This window comes from Fukomys damarensis, unplaced genomic scaffold (assembly GCF_012274545.1).
Source record: "Fukomys damarensis isolate Sample0158 unplaced genomic scaffold, DMR_v1.0_HiC HiC_scaffold_18, whole genome shotgun sequence".
In the NCBI taxonomy this organism is placed as follows: domain Eukaryota; kingdom Metazoa; phylum Chordata; class Mammalia; order Rodentia; family Bathyergidae; genus Fukomys; species Fukomys damarensis.
The window spans coordinates 53,940,465-53,956,533 of NW_022900930.1; the positions used below are offsets into that span (position 1 = coordinate 53,940,465).

General features: G+C 52.9%; 1 protein-coding gene across 1 annotated transcript in view; it reads right to left on the reverse strand.

The window, feature by feature from the left end:
- The window catches only part of Arhgef10 (Rho guanine nucleotide exchange factor 10), an 86,371-nt gene that overhangs the window by 27,322 nt on the left and 42,980 nt on the right, over positions 1–16,069 (reverse strand). The window contains exons 18-19 of the mRNA XM_010620365.1: positions 15,768–15,913; positions 14,148–14,323 (exon numbers count right to left, since the gene is read on the reverse strand). Of these exons, the coding sequence (XP_010618667.1) occupies positions 14,148–14,323; positions 15,768–15,913 (322 nt within the window). The remainder of the gene's footprint in view (positions 1–14,147; positions 14,324–15,767; positions 15,914–16,069) is intronic.

Genomic DNA, 16,069 nt, shown 5'->3' on the forward strand with positions numbered 1-16,069 from the left:
ATAAGAGCGAGAAGCAATTTAAATATGTTCAGGGACCATTTTCATCTGCAGAATTAAGGATTATTTTGATGTTACATCATTGCCTTTTCTCTTTTACTTTCCTTTTTAGTTTTATTTTAGGATTCCCTATTTTTAATGTTCATACAGAGATTTCTTTAACTGAAATAGTGAATAGTTTTTTTGGTGTGAAAAACTATAATAGTACACAGGATCCTAATGACATAATTAATAATGTGAAATAGGAAGTAAAGGGCTAAAGGTGTAAGGAAAGTGGGAAGGGTGGGGGAAAGGTAATAAAGGAGGGGAAAGAAATATGAGAAACTGAAAAAATGGAAATAAAGTGTTTGTAAATGGGGAGGGGAGGAGCGGGTGAAGGGAGGGCAGGGACAAGGGGAGAAATGAGAATCAAGACCTATTGTAAAGGTACAGAATCCCAATGATGAATGTAATTGTATTGTATACCTAGATTGTACCAATAACCTCAATAAAAAGAATTAAAAAACAAAATAAAACTGAGCCTTTTCTTCTGGGTATGCAGAACCACTAACTGTAGTCCCCGAGTACCTTAGCACCCCAGTGGTCTATGCCCTCCGACACAGCTCTGTCCACTCCAGAAACGCTTACAGTGTACCCACGAGTTACCCCCACTCAGTCTGTCCTGGCAGCCACTAGCCTGTTCTCCACCACATTCACCCCACATCTGCTTTAACACATGAATAACAAACGTATCTTGGTAGAGGCATCCAGATGTGCCTGTCGGGAGAAACTCCTCAGGTACACCAAGTGTCCACCTGGTCACAATCGTGCCCAAGGACAGGAATTGCAGAACACGAGGGCACCACACAGAAGGCAGTGCATGCCCCTGCCTGCAGAAGGACAGGAGTTTCCCAAGGCCCATCTTTGAAACATGACGCGGATGAGTCAGAAGGTTTCCTGACCTTTAGTGAGTTTTGAATTGGGGGTGTCAAGGACCTCACACCCATGTTTGAATCTGAGTTATGTGGTGAAGCAGAAAACACTTCAAGACTCAAACTGGATTTCCAGAGATGCCAGCTCCAAGCCAGCACCCTGAGGACATCAGGACCCAGAGGCTTCTACACTGCTGGGACTTCCTGGAACACCTGGGTCTTGTCCAGGTCTGCCTCCTCAGCCATAAAAGGGGGCACCATCACCTTCCAGCCCACCTTGCAGTACTGCTTCAAGGATCAAACAAAGTAAGGCCTGGGAAGCAGTTCACAAACCAACATGTGCATTATGTTAACTCTCATCCACTCAGTGTGAGAGGCAGCACACCTTACCACTCACCAACATCTCTACCCTGACCACATTCAGGCTCTTCCTCTGTTGACTGCCATGGGCCCAGCCAGTACTTCCTACGCTTGTTTCCTTCTCCATCAAAGCACAGTCCACCATGTCCCCTTCCTCCAGCAAAGCAACTGTATGGGGTTCCCAAGTGTCTAACAGAAATGGTGATGTGGGGGATGTATCAGTCAGCTCTCCTGTAGCTGAGACACAGCACCTGACACAACTCAAAGAGAAGAGATTTACTTTGGATCACAGCTTCAGTGGGCTTAGACCATGGCTGGCCATTCCAAGGAAGAAATGGCATGGTGGAAGGCCTGGCAGAGCAAGGCTGTTCATAGTATGCAGGCAGGAGGCAGACAGAGGGGAGGAGCCACCGAAGGAGATGCACCCTTCCAGTGACTCCCTTTTCTGACCAGGCCCCACTTCCCAGTAGTGCAGATACGAACTCCTCCAGGCACAAACCCACTGATGAGCACAGCACCCTGACAGCCAATCACTTCCGCACACATGAGGCTTTGGGGGACATTTTAGATCTAAACCAGAATAGGTCATGTCTTAAGCAAGGGGAATGAAGCATCCTGTTTGTTTGGGTTTTTTTGTTTTGTTTTGTTTTGTTTCCGGTACTGGGGATCAAACTCAGGACTTTGTACTTGCAAGGCAGGCACATTGCCACCGAGCTAAATCCCTAGCCCCTGAAGCACCCTAAATCTTCAAGTGCAACTGATGGTGATAGGGAAAACTTTAATAGCAAAAAAACCTAGGAAATGTCACAATGTAAGATAACTTCTGCTCTTTGCTCTGTTTAGTGGGGCATCTAGTCTCCCTAAAAAGTTCTGTGAATGAAAAGAACCACTGTTAGCTTTGTTGACCAAACACACTCCCTTCCCCTTGGCTAGAATAGATAAATAACTCTTAAAGGTAACCTCCCCTAAGAAAGAACTGCATCTGTATTGAAATTCAACTGCCTGGACACCATGTTTCGAATATCAGCAAAGTGAACAGTGAACATGCAATGTAACCAACTGAATGAGATCAAGGCTGTAAAACCCTATAAAAGAAGGAGCTGTAACCCAGTGGGGAACTGATCAGGACACTGCCATCAGGCGCCATTGATCCCCATCTTAGGTGTCATCGATCCCCATTGGTGGAATAAACTTTTTTGACTTCCATTCTGCTGCCTTTCTGTGTGTCACTTGCCAATTCGTTCCCTAACAATGGAAACAAGGCTGCCTCTGGTGAAACAGTCCCTCCCAGGCCAGGCGGCAGGCAAACAAGTCTGGGTTTCCAAATGGCTCGACTGCCCTGGCCTCATTCGGATAATGTACATTTGTTTCAGGGGAAATGAAGAGAATGTCTGGCCTATGTGAACTTCCCGCCATGTGGAGAATTCCCATGGGCGAGCTACACACCCAGTGGCAAGTGTGCATACACCTGGCAAGGCAGCACTGGCTGTACATGTGCTCCTGACCACACAGTGCAGTAGAGGAGTGGACACAGAGCCGAATCTGCAGGAAGAACTTTGGGTTTCCAGGGTCGGAACCCTCTCTAAGTTCAGGAGCTGAGGCCAGTCCGATTTTCCCCGAACTGGAAAAGGCAGCAGCCAAATAAAAGGATAACACGGAGACGGTTTTCTAGAGCTCCAGTGGCACAGGCAGTGGAGCGGGAGGAAGGCAGGTCTGGGCCTGGGTCCCTCCTAGCCGGCACCCACCAAATGCCCTCCCACGCTTGGGCTGCTGGTGCTGAAGGGCCCGAAGCCATGGACTGCAGGCCCCGCCAAGCCCCTGTGTCCCAGGAGAGGGCAGTGACGGGAGAGAAGTTGGGCAGGAAAGGGGCCACACTGGCCACAGGAGGACGGGCAGACCCGGACGGTGGACAGGCTGCAGGGTCCTCAGCAGTGAGAACACAGGCAGGGTGGCTGGCTGGTACCATCAGGGTGTGTTGTACAACACAGCAAGTGGTTACCAACAGCAACGGGTATCACGCAGGTGACAATAACAGCACATCAGTGTCACACACTTGAAATGGCTGAGCAGATCTCAAGGTGTGCTCACCATGTAACAGTGAGGGAAGCATGTGTTGGCTAGCTGAAGGGGCTGATCCACAACGTGCTCACGTTTAACATACCAGACTACTACCATGCATACAATCACCTTTCCACTAAAGGGAAACATTTTAAAGGAATACACATATGATATCACCCCATCCCTCCCAGCGGGTGCCACGCCCCTCCACACTGAGGCCAAGAGGCGCATCTGCCCCCCAGGGGGTGGAGGGGCAGTTACTCCTCATATCTGAGGTGCAGACACCTGGGGACCACACACCCCACTCACGAGGTGTGGAGCAGGAGCACCTCACAACACAGGTGACAGAAATGGGCCCCAGACACAGCAGGTTTCAACATTACCTCCAGTCTACAGGAGAACTGTTTTATTTTTGTTTTCTGGCCAAAATTTACTGATCAACAGAATCAGCAAAATTTTTGCTGGAGCTAATTTCCAGCCGCCTGGTTGAAACTTCCCAGGATTTTCAGTGCCATGAATAAAGCTCTCCATAGCCGGCCTCTTGGAGCTCTTTGATGTGGCCATTTCCATGGTAACCCTGCAACTGGCTGTAAAGGCAGCCTGTGTGCTGAATGGAATCTTGGGGCACAAATAAGCGGGGTGCATGGCCAGGGCACCTGCAAGTTCTCCGTGAGTCTGGAAGATCTCCTACTGCCTGGAGAAGGCAGAGGCGGGAGGAGGCAGCTTGGAAGCAGAAGTGGGAACATTTAGCTCCCGGGGAGGCAGAGGTGTGGGTGCAGGGCTGGGAAGCAGCCTGGCTGAGTCACTGTAGCTCCCACGTAGCCTGCAGAGCAGCCGCCAACCTTGGCTCTGCAGTAGGAGCTGCAGGCTCCCCGTCTGCTACTCAGCTCCTCCAGCAGGCTGGGCCCATGGTCCCCACCCAACTTCCCAGGAAGCCAGGAAACAATGCCAGCCAGGAGCCACCCTCTGGGGACGAAGGGGCCAATGTCACAGCCCCACAGCTAAAAGCAGCTCGTGTGGAGTCTCAGGATGTGGTGTGGGTACTGCTGGGAGAGCAGAGGAGGGGCTGACAGCAGAGGCCCCACATGCTGTAAAGCCTGTCCACCTGCGCCAGCCCCTCCAGCAAGCGGAGCTTCCCTCCGGGATGCAGCTGAAGCCAGAGCGACAAAGCATCAAAACAGGCAAGGCCTAGCAGCGCAGGCTCTGCTCTCTCTGGTGAGGGGCCCTGTGAGTGTGACGGGGAGACAGGGCGCTCAGGTGGGAGTGCAATGGTGGAGGCCGCCCAGGCTCCATTCAGCCCAGCAGGATATGCCTGTGCTGTGGGCTGGGAGCCACTGAGCTGAGGCTTACACAGGGCAAGGAGGGGTCGGGGGCATCCACTGCGAGTGAATACCCCATCTACCCAGCACCATCTAGCAAAGAATTTTTGATCAAGATTCCAACATGAAGGCAACAAAGGCAAAAATGGACAAACCGGATTAAATCAGGCCAAGATGCTTCTGCACCGAGGAAACAACCAACAGAGCAAAGAGACAGCCTACAGAATGAGAGAAAACGTTTAAAAATGGTTCATCTGATAAAGGATTAGTATCTAGCATATATAAAGAACTCAAAAGCAAAGCAACTAAATAATGCAATTTAAAACAGGCAAATAGTCTGAATAGACATTTCTCAATGAAGGACATACAAATGGCCAGCAAGTACTGCTTATGAAAACTGCTCCACATGACCAATCATCAGGGAAAGCACAAGGAGGTGTCCACTCACCAAGCTGGGGTGGCTATAACCAAAATGACAGGAAGTGGCAATGCCTGTTAGAAAGAATGCAGAGGAAAGGGAAGTCTGATACACCAGTGGGAATCTAAGTGAGCACAGCCACTACAGAGGCCTAAAATGAGAGTGACCAGAAGATCCAGGTCCACCCCTGGGTACACAACTAAGGGACGTGCACTCAGCCCAAAGGCCCGTGTTCCCTGCTCCATGACACACAGCAGCCAAGACAGCTGAGACCAGGCCCAGCCGAGGTGCCTACAGCAGATGAGAGGACAGAATGCAGAATGCACAGGACGAGGACCCTGTAGCCACAGTTGCCTGTAGCCAAGTGGTGACCTGAAGGACCCTGTAAAGGAACTGAGCCAGACACAGAAAGACCAGCACCACGCATCATGTGCGCAGAGTGACCCCACTGTATTTCACGAACAGAGGAGCTCAGAGCTCCAGGTGCAAAGGATGACAAGGAGCGAAACTCAACAGCATGAGTTCTAGCATGTTCCCAGATACCACTCTGCACAGGTACACAAGTGCACTGCAGGGACCTGGGAGGCAGAAACGCTGACCGCCCTGACTCGATCAGCACGTTCCACACCAAGCCTGCAAAACCCATACCAGCAAAACAACTAATGATGAAAGCCAGGGCCTTGCTGGTGTTTCCACCAGAACAGAAGCCAGGAAGTGAGGTGACAGGAAGCCAAGTGAGGCTGCTGGCACTGCAGCCTCAGGTCATGCCGGGGCCCTAGGCCCCCTGGTTCCAATTTGGACTCAGCATATAGCCACCAGCAGACATGGGGGTGACCTCGAGCCTCTGTGGTTAGCACTACTGACCAGGGAGTGGGCACGCTGGCAGGTCCGAGGCAAAACCCACTCAGGCAAGGAGGCTGGCAAGCAGGGTGCAGCTAGGCTTTGGCCTCACCACCAACTCTGTCATTAAGAACCTCATTAGCCAGCCTGGGACAGACCCGGCTGATGACTCCTGGACACTGCAGAGTCCCTGTCACTCCGATGTCTGCTGGGTGACGGGCTTCCTGGACTGGCCAGGCCACAGACAGCGGGGCAGATGGTGCGCACAGGGACTGCATGGCGCTGCTGACTCATCTCCACAGATCAGCAGCAGATGGCCGCGAGGGGGCAGAGGAAGGCCCCTGGCTCCCAAGACAACCCACCAACCTCATCTGGCCATATGCTCCGACCAGCCACACCCCTCAACCCATCCCTTTCAACCTCTAACCAGCAGCACACAGTTCAAGTGAGAAGGTCTTTGAGCTTACTGGGGCGCATTACTCCACTTCCTGGAAGAATCTCTCCTAAAAGAGGAAAAGATAAGAGGAAAGGAAAAAACAGAAACAAAGCCTTTGTAAGAAGGGAGAGGTGGAGGGGTGAAAGGGGGGCAGGGGAATGGAGAAAAATGAGAACCAAGATAGGTCATGTAAAGGTGCAAGATCCCAATGATGAATGTCGGCTATGTATACCTGAAGTGCACCAATAAACTTACTGGAAAAAAAAAAGAATCTCTCCTTAAAACTCACTCTGACACCCTCGAACTATCAGGGCGATCCCTGGCCGGGACGCCCGCCCTCCCCGCTGGCTGTGACCCTGGCCTTTCTCTGTGGCGACACAGCTCCTGCTTCAGTGAGGTGTCCTCACCAGCTGACGCAATGCTGGACAATCACTTGGAAGCAGAGCCCCTGCCCTACCCATGCGGCCTTGGCTGGGGTCAGTTCGCAGGCTGGGGAGGGACGGCAGCTGAGAGACAGAGTCACTGCGGCCAACCCGCCTGACACGCGTGAAGCAGGCGGGCTCTGGGTTTGGGCACAGTGCACACCAGTGCTCCTCGCTGTCCGCTCCATGGCATTCCCGAGGAAGACGTGGCCAGAACTGCGCTGCTGAAAACATGTCCCTCCCACTGGCGGAAGCAGCACCCATGGGGAAGGCACGCCCTCCACGGGGACAGCCCGTGTCACTCCCTCTGTGGCCCGGTGTGCGCACTGCCCCAGGAGCCTGTGGGACAGACGCAGGGTCCCTGTGCTCCCTTCCTCACAGCAGGCACAGCTGGGCATGGGCCCGAGGCTCAGCGTGAAGTCTCCATGGCTCTGCCCCATCTCCCTGCCTCCCCAGCTCTGGGCTTTCTCCCTGGCACACCGAGTTTGTGAAAGTAGAAAATATTTTTTAAATGCCAAAATCAAGAGAAAACGACACATGGACACATTTTTACCCACAGCCTGGAACGCACAGATGTTAATGCTTTGCTCTATCTGCTTTCGATGCCATTTTTACCCAAAGGAACAAAATGTTAAGGTGCACATTACCCCACCACACCTGTCGCCTCTCCCAGCAGCCTGAAACCAGGCCGCAGCACTCCGATGGTCATATGAGGGGCTGTTGGTAAGCACGAGACCCAGGGAAATGGCCAATGCCAGAGAGATGTCCCCTTGCCGACCCCTGGGGACCTGAGCCCGGCTCAGAAGGAAGGGGCTCTCGTCACATGGTTCTCGCTCAGAGCATGGCTCCCCTCTATTCCCCAAAGTGCAGGGCACACGGCCGCCAGCCACCACCGCCCCAGCTCCGTGCCAAAGGAGACAGGGCGCTCAGCGAGGACGTTCACCCCGGGGAACCCCACTAAGCCACATGCTTGCCCTTAGTGCTCAGAAAAGGCCTACAGCCCAGGGCTGGGCACTGGACTCTCAGAGTTCCCAGCACCAGGAGGCTGTGGGCCTTCTCCATGCAGGCCTGTGCCAGCACAGGAAACAGAGGGCCCAGGCCACCTGCTCGGACACAGCCCTGGGGAACTGTCCACGGAGTTCTTCCACAGCCCCACAGGACACTCACCGGCCCTGTGGGAGGTGAGCACATGCCGAGCGCTGCAGTCAGAACACTGCATTTGCACGTCAGCCCTGTGCTCAGCAGTCAGCCATGAGTTCCTCAGGAGCCACCACGAAAGTGTAGCTGTCCACTGTCATCCTCCTGAAGAGAACGCGGCAAAGATGAGGTGAAGGTCCTCCTTGCTCTGCACTCACAGAAAGCCCCGGCAACGGAGCTGGAGATCCTTGCCCCCTCCCCCTTACGAGACAGCACCTTGCAGCCCAGGGCTGTCTGTGTGTAGAGCGTGACTGGAGGCCAGGACCCACTCCTGGATACCCTCTTCCTACAGGAAGCATGGCCAACACAGGACACAGTGGTGCCTCTGGCCACTTGGGGATCAGGGCCAGCACCTCAGGAAGTCAGTGTACTCTTCTGAGTCACTCGTGAAAATGCAGTGTTCTGCAAACTAACTGAGGGTTCTGGAAGCTGAAACCAAGCTGGGGGCCCAGGGGACCTGAGATCAGCAGAGTGTAGGCCCCATGCTAGGAGCAAAGCTCAACATCTGAGTCAGGAAGAAGGAGGCAGGAGGCAGGGCACACCAATCAGCCCCCTGGGAGGGGCACCCTGGGAGCTGCCCCTGCTGTTCTCCCTGGAAGAGCTGCCCCTGGTTTCCACAGCAGCGGCTGCTAGGCAACGACACCCACACTGTACCTCCAACAACAGACCACAGACCGAAGTGACAGGGAGTCACTCAAAATGCAGGGGAGTCCTGTGAGCAGGGGAGAACAGTAACTTCCAACTGCTCCTCTGGATGATTCAGAGATGATGAATGCAGGAAACAGAAGGAACAGGGCGTGGCTGGATGTGGGCTGGACGTGGGCTGTCTGCAAAGCTCGGAGGGCTTGGGCTGCCTGGTGACCATGGGTCTGGGGACGTCTAGGCCTAGACAGGAGATGGGGACACCCGGTGACCATGGGACCCGGGAGTCCCAGGCCTACAGAGTTCTGTGATGTCCACAGTATCAGTATTTGCTTTTCTTTAGCATCATGTAGTCCAGATTAGCCTGGAACTCACTATGTAGCCCAGGCTGGTCTCAAACTCACAGGGGTCCTCTTGCCTCAGCCTCCCAAGTGCTGGGATTACCGGCGTGCACCACTACACCCGGCAAGTAAGCGTTATTTTAAAAGAGCCATTTTCAAACACTAAGTGACTGTGTAATTTTATTGAATGTCTTTCTACCTGGCCCTGAGAGGGACTGCCCCATGCCAGCAGTCCTTGGCCAGATTTATACTCCCTCCCTCCAGACCCATCACCAGATGGCCGTGAGTTAGTCAGCCCGGTCAGCAAGGGGAAACCGTGACAGCCGGGCTGACTCCCTCTGGCCCTGCAACACCATTTCATGCCTGTGCTGGGACAAAGCATCCAAACCCCTCATCCTGCTTGGCAGTGAACTCGCTGCAGGTACGGGACGTTGTGTAGCTCACCTGGTGCGTGTGAAACTTCCTTGTGCCCCCCCACTAACCTGGCATGTCTCTGCTTCTGTTAAGATCCTGCCTGCTCTCCCCTGAGCCTCCCACCTGAAAGCATGGTTGAAGAGGAGAAATCAAACCACTTGCCAGTGCTGAGGAGACTTCTGGGCGTGAGCCCCTCGGTCGCCAGCCACAGAACAGGGCTGGAATCTGGCATGGAGAGTGGCACGTCTCCATTGTCTGAAATTGCTTGTCGGCAACAAAACAAAGGTTCAGCAAATCCAGAGAATGTTTAAATCACTTATCAAAAAGACAGAAACAAAAGCAATCCCATGCAGTGCCCAGGCTGGCACCCTTTTCTCGGGGGGATGGCTGGGCACCTTTTCCCTAGATTTTTACCCTGAACCCAGCCCCACACAGAGCTGCATCTCTCCCCTGAGCAGCCGTGTCCCCTCCCGTGTGTACCCTAAGCCCACTCAGACCTCTCTGACCGTCCTAGCTGGCCACCAGGGCAGGGTGTGTTAAATCCCGACACTTGCCGACCAGCCCAGTGACAGCACATGCTCCATCCCGACATCCAAGGTTCTCACAAAAGCCTGCGTTCTGACCCGTGCTCCCCCTTCCAAGACACAGAAGTAGCACATTTTATCTAATTTGTTAGCCGATTTTTTTAAATCCAGAAAGCATTTTAAAGCCCACCCTATCCACCCCCTTTTTCCACAACTCATAGCTAAACAGCAAAGCCAGCTCACAGAGAGGGACAGAGGCCTGGAGACCTACACCGACACACAGCTGGCAGCCACCAGCCTGGCTGGTACGGTCACAGTGCTGCCTGCTGTGGTCCTCTCAGCACAGGCCCAGCCCCAGCCCCACCCAGGTGAGGAGCCCTTGGCAGCGAGGAGGCCCCACTGCAGAGCGAGACCACAGCCCTGTGCACACCCACTCACCCTGGGGGCTGGCAGGACTGGAACCAGCCAGCCACCAAGCACAGCAGGGGCCCACCCCACAGGGTCAGCTCTGTGCCTCAGCAACAGAGTGCCTGGGAGCGAGCCAGGAAAATTCCATCCTCTGCCACTGTGAGGCGGTGATGTGGTGAGCAGCAACACCATGGCAGCCCTCAGGGAGAGCCAAGCTGCTTAGCGCCTGGCAGCCAGGAAGTAGAAGAAGGAGAAAGAACCGGACAGGAAGGGGCAGGGGACCAGATGCAATCCCAAGGCAAGCCCCAGGATGCCCTCCCTTCTGCAAGGCCCACCTGCCTCCACCCCCTCCCATGGGGCCATCAAATCACCACTGCACCATGGATCCATCCAGGATGATGTCAGAGCACTGGGCCCCAACCTCTCCCCAAAGGCCCATCCCTAATCAAGCCTTGTGAGCGCATTACCCCCAAACCATGACCACCACCCCACCAGAGAGCACAGCCTGTGTTCACCGAACCACAGGCGACTATGGGGCAGCCCAGGGGAAGGGCCGCAGTTCACCCAGCTGGAGACCCACGCCACAGAAGCCCATCCAGAACCTGCACTGCTAGGCCTGAATGAGGCCACACAAAGGCCAAGGAATGGATAAGAGAGGCGCAGAAATCGGGGAGACTGACAGCACCACAGGAAGTATACAGACCCCTGGCAACAGCGTCCAAAAGGAAGCTCTGTGGACTGAGAACAACACTCTTTCTGAAGTTCGGCGGACCACAAGGAAACCCAGGCTCCAACTGGAAAACAACAAATGATCCCAATGGGAAGTTTAATAAAACACAGCCATTAAAACAAAAAACAAAATCCCCAAACCAGGAGTCCTAGAACTGAAAAACACAAAGACAAAGCTTAATTTAATACAGCGCTTCAACCAAAGACTTACAGACTGAAGAATCGACCTCATCTGATATTCTCCCAGCCAGAGCGGGGAAGAAAAGAGTGAACAGGGCCTAGAAGACGCAGTGGACCCACCAGGCTTGGGTATGGCAGAACGCAGAGATAAAGGGACAGGAAAACTGTTTTAAAAATTAACGGATGACGTTGGTGTAGAGACCAAAGTTACTCCATTTTGAAAAAGGAGACCATCTTGTGTAGAGTCTGACCCGTGGGTGAACTTAGGCTGAAAGAAATTGGTTAGTCTAGAAAAAGCACAACGAGATGGGTGGGAAAGAAAACATAACCTTGCAAGAGAGAAGAGAAACAGAATGTACAGATCAGAGGAAGGGGTAAAGGAACACACTGACCTTCCACTGAAACTGCCCCCTCTTAGATTCTAGCCCCTTCCCACTTTTGCCTGCCCACTTTCCCAAGTTCCCCAACAACATCCAATAAATGTAAGATATAGAATATAACCAATAAGAAAGAAGGAGAATTTCAAGCCCCCTACACCCTGTAAGAGGAGGGTCTGGAAGTTAGTTGTGGCTCTTGTCACTGAACCACTGCACCGGTGAGTCCAAGCTCGAGCTTGTAATAAACTCGTGTATTTACATTGGACTCGACTCCTTGGTGGTCTTTGGGGATATCACGATCTGGGCACAACATTGGGACCGGGGATTTAGCTCAGTGGTTCCGCTGCCTGCCTTGCAAGTCCAAGGTCTCAAGTTTGATCCCCGATATCCAAAAAAAAAAAAAAAGGGCTGAAAACTCCCCAAATTTGGGGAGAAAATGGATATTCAGATCCATGAGACCCAACCTGCCCTAAAAGGTTGATCTCAAAAAGGTTTATATTGTGCCTGCATTCCCAGGTAAGTGCCGGGGTCTAATGCACAGCATGATGACAATAGGTCTTAAACGTCTAACCAACCAAAAGTAAAAACCAGACAAATCAAAACAAATACAGCGCAAAATTTTGAGATGGTCCATGTGCTAACTAACTGAGCTGTGCGATCATCTCACAGCACAGGTAAGAACCAACTGCATCACCCATGCAGCTGTATTTGTTAAACAGACCTCAGGAAGTGGGGGTAACACCCACAAGGCCTGGCCCTCAAACTGCCCTTTCTTTAAAGAGAGTAGCAGCAGCCGATTGTGAAGCCACAGCTGAAGACCTACGGGTGCCACGTGGGCCGGAGGGTGGCAGTCTCCTCCAGTTTCATGTTCTAATGGCAGAACGGGATCCCAGGGAGAAACCACACCACCACAGCCCCCAGACCAGCAAGACAGTCAGCCACCTGGCCGGGTGCCCGGCTCCTCCAGGGGCTCCCAGCCTCGGAGCCAGCCGCCTTGGGCACCAGGGCGGCACGTGAGTCAGGACGCTGGGGCCACCGCTGAGCCTCCCCTCTCAACATCCGACACGATGGCCACATTCTCCTTGGATGCAGAAGGAGAAGAGACCGCTCTCCACACGGAGAGATCGTGGTGGGTGCGGGCACCGGTTCCACTGCAGCCGACAGAACCTCAGAGGACGCCCAGGTCCAGGCGCAGCAGGAAACTTCTCCAGGGCCACAGCTCAGCACAGCTGACTGAACCACTATGTTCTGCTTTGTAACACTGCTGATTGGCGCTAGTCTTACTCTACATGAGCTCAGTATTCCATAAATAAGAGTAGGAAACTTAAGAAATACAAGCGCAAGTTCCCCGAGTTTCTCCCTGCTACAAAAAAAAAAAAAAGAAAGAGAAAAAGATGGCTAATATCATAGAACAAAGTCATCTTCATTCACAAAACAGAGACAGAGATGATGTGCAATCGATATTTCCAAATAATTTAAAAGAACTTTTAAAAACTTGTAACAAGATATTTAATTTCCCTTTGAAAATAATTTTTTTTTTTTTGGTTTTTCATTTTTTGAGACAGGGTCTGACTATGTAGTTGAGACTGACCTGGAACTCACTATGTAGCCTAGGCTGGTCTCGAACTCACAGTGATCCTCCTGCCTCAGCCTCCCGAGTACTGGGATTATAGGCCTGAGCCACCACGCCCAGCTAAGAATTTTAAAGAACTGTATCATACAGACGGTTCCTCCTCTCTGCCTTCTTCTTTCCTCCACCCGTCTTTCATCCCAGGCATCTGTATGTTTGTCACTGAAAATCTGGGTAGTCGGCATTCTGATTAGGTGAGAGGGTTAGATAAAGGTGCACACTACCTTAAACTGGAGTTCGGTTTTGTTGTCAGCAATTCGTAAGGCTGATAACTATAATTTTATGTTCACAAAGAGTGAGCCTACTAAGCAAATTACCAGACTAAACGGCTGGCTGTCACCCTTAGGAGAATAAACAAGTAAGAGCTTTCACAGAATTAGACTGAATAATCATTACATCCTGCGGCTATAAACCCAGCTGAACGTGCACATTCAACAGAAAGACTAACATTTTCAAAGTTGTCTTCCTGCTTCTGAACATGTCAGAACAAATTAATCTGAAAAGTTAATCCCACTTAATGCAGCACTCTCGTTCCCTCTATTCCAGTTACTCCTCAGTTCACTCTGTGAAGCTCATGGAAGTACAGCTTCGAAGAGGAGCACGGAAATGCAGCAACTGCAGACATTCTACAGAGCAGAGGCTGCCTGCCTGCAGCCCGCCATTCCTGCTGCCACAATGGGCACCAGGGAGCTGTGAGCTGGTGCTTTCGGGCTGGAATGCAGCCTAGGAGCTGAGCTGGGGGACCTCACTCACTTTCGAGGTCAGTGTTCCAAACAGACACCCCAAGACCTGCAGTCTTTTTGGCCACCATAGTCAGCACAAAACAAGGGCCCCGATGCACTATGGGACAGAGCTCCCTTGTTAGCCTCAGGGTGAGGAATCAGGGCCAGCCCCTCAGAGCCCATGACACGGCTAGCGGGAGCGCCAGAGGACATGTCACTTACATGGCTTGGCATTAGCAGACACAGCCAGGCTCTCGGGTGGGTACGCAGCAGGGTGCCGGCTGTGCTCCCCTATGCCGGGGCCATTGCCGTACTCGATCACCTCCACATGGCTCAGGGGAACACTCCACTTGAGCAGGTACCGCTGGCTAGCTCCCGCGTGGCTCTCCTGTGAGGGGCTGAAACCACCCAATTGTTACTTCTTAAACGGAAACATGACCGTGTCATGGCACTGTAGAAATTCTCCAACCCTGGCATCCCAAGAATGGTCACATGACCATGTCATGATGCTGCAGGGATAAACTCTGATCCTTGAATCACGTGAATGGTCACGTGACCATGTCATAACACTGATCAGACTTCCTTCCTTCTGGACAGCTGTGGCTGGCTTGGTCTTGGGAACCCCATTGAAGGGAGAGTGAAACCCTTTCCATGAGGACGCAGTGGCCACTTCCTGGGTGGTTGGCTGTTCCTGTGGCAGATGGAAGGGAAAGTGCCGAGACACACACTCTCGGGTAACCTTGCCATGGAAGCTCAGGTGTCTAGGAAACAGGACTAATGGGAAAAGCAATTTCCCTGGTGGAGACCCTGCTTGTTGCACAGGCATTAACCCAAAGTTGCTTCCATACTCCACGTGGTTGGTTATGTTATCACGTTTGGGACAGAACTAAGTCACCATACTTCATGATTAAAGTACTTATTGAAAATATGAGAAAACATGATCTAAGTACTTTCTCCTTCTACATGACATGGAACACATATACACATCTCCGAAGCAAGATGCCACCAGCTTATTTCTGTACCAGGTGTGCCCGCGAGGATGCGGCCAGGTACCGGGATCACCACCATCACCAGTGTTCTCGTGGTCACTGCTCCTACTTTACAGGCTGGGAGCCTGTGGCCGACAGAGAAGGTGGTTTTCAAAACTAGTTTTAAAACAGTAGAATTGGACTTCTGGTAAAGAGTCCATGTGCGCCTCCTCTCTGCTGGGCCTCTGTGGCAGGGACACGAAGATCACAGCATGGGGGACACATGACTAGCACAGCACTAGCGAGCTCTCCCAGGCTCTGGGAGCAGAGGGTCCAGCAGTGGTGTCACCCGTTTCCTCGTGCTAAGACTCCCACCAGACCGGCTCAGGCTACCAAACAGGTCTGGCCCTGACCCCAGAGCGTGACAAGGGGCCGCACACCAGCGTGGTGCTCGGTGGGCACTGACAGCATCAGCTCTCGCCTTGAGTCAGCCCATCCTCCACCTCCAAGACTCAGAGCTCAGCTTACTGCAGTGTTCCACACACTGGAGCGCAACCCAAGGGGCACCTGTTCTGAGGGGAGGCCGTCTTCTCAGTTTACACCACGTCCTGGAAAATGCATGCGCTGAGAAGCAGCTGACAGGACTTGCCAGAGCCACCCCAGCAGGACGTTCAGGAGGGCGCAGGAACCTGAAGAGCAGGGTCACACAGTCCCACCGCAGGGGCCTGGTGACCCGTGTGCCCCAGGAGCTGGCCCTGAGCTCTCAGTCTCCCGTCAGGACACGGTGGCTCAGCCTGAGTGAGGCTGTTCAGTCCTGTCACACACGTGCTTGCACACACACGTGCGTGCACACGCTTGCAGCCACAGCTCTTACCGGGAGCTGACAGTGGCGCACACAAGCACGTCGTTCAGCATGAGCAGCCGGCGCTCCTTGGTCTTGGTGACCTCACCCCGCTCATTGTACACCGTCTCCACCACGTCGTCAGAGCGGACCAGGTACCGGTTCCCGCTGCTGAGGAGCTGAGCACGCGGAACATAGCAGTTACAGCTGCGCCCACCCAAACCGTGCACCCACCCAAGCCGTGCACCCAGAGGCGGTTTGCAGCAGCAGCAGGTAACCCGTGTCCTCCTGCCAGTCCTCAGGGTTCTGAACCTTTGCTTTTTTTTTTTTTTTTT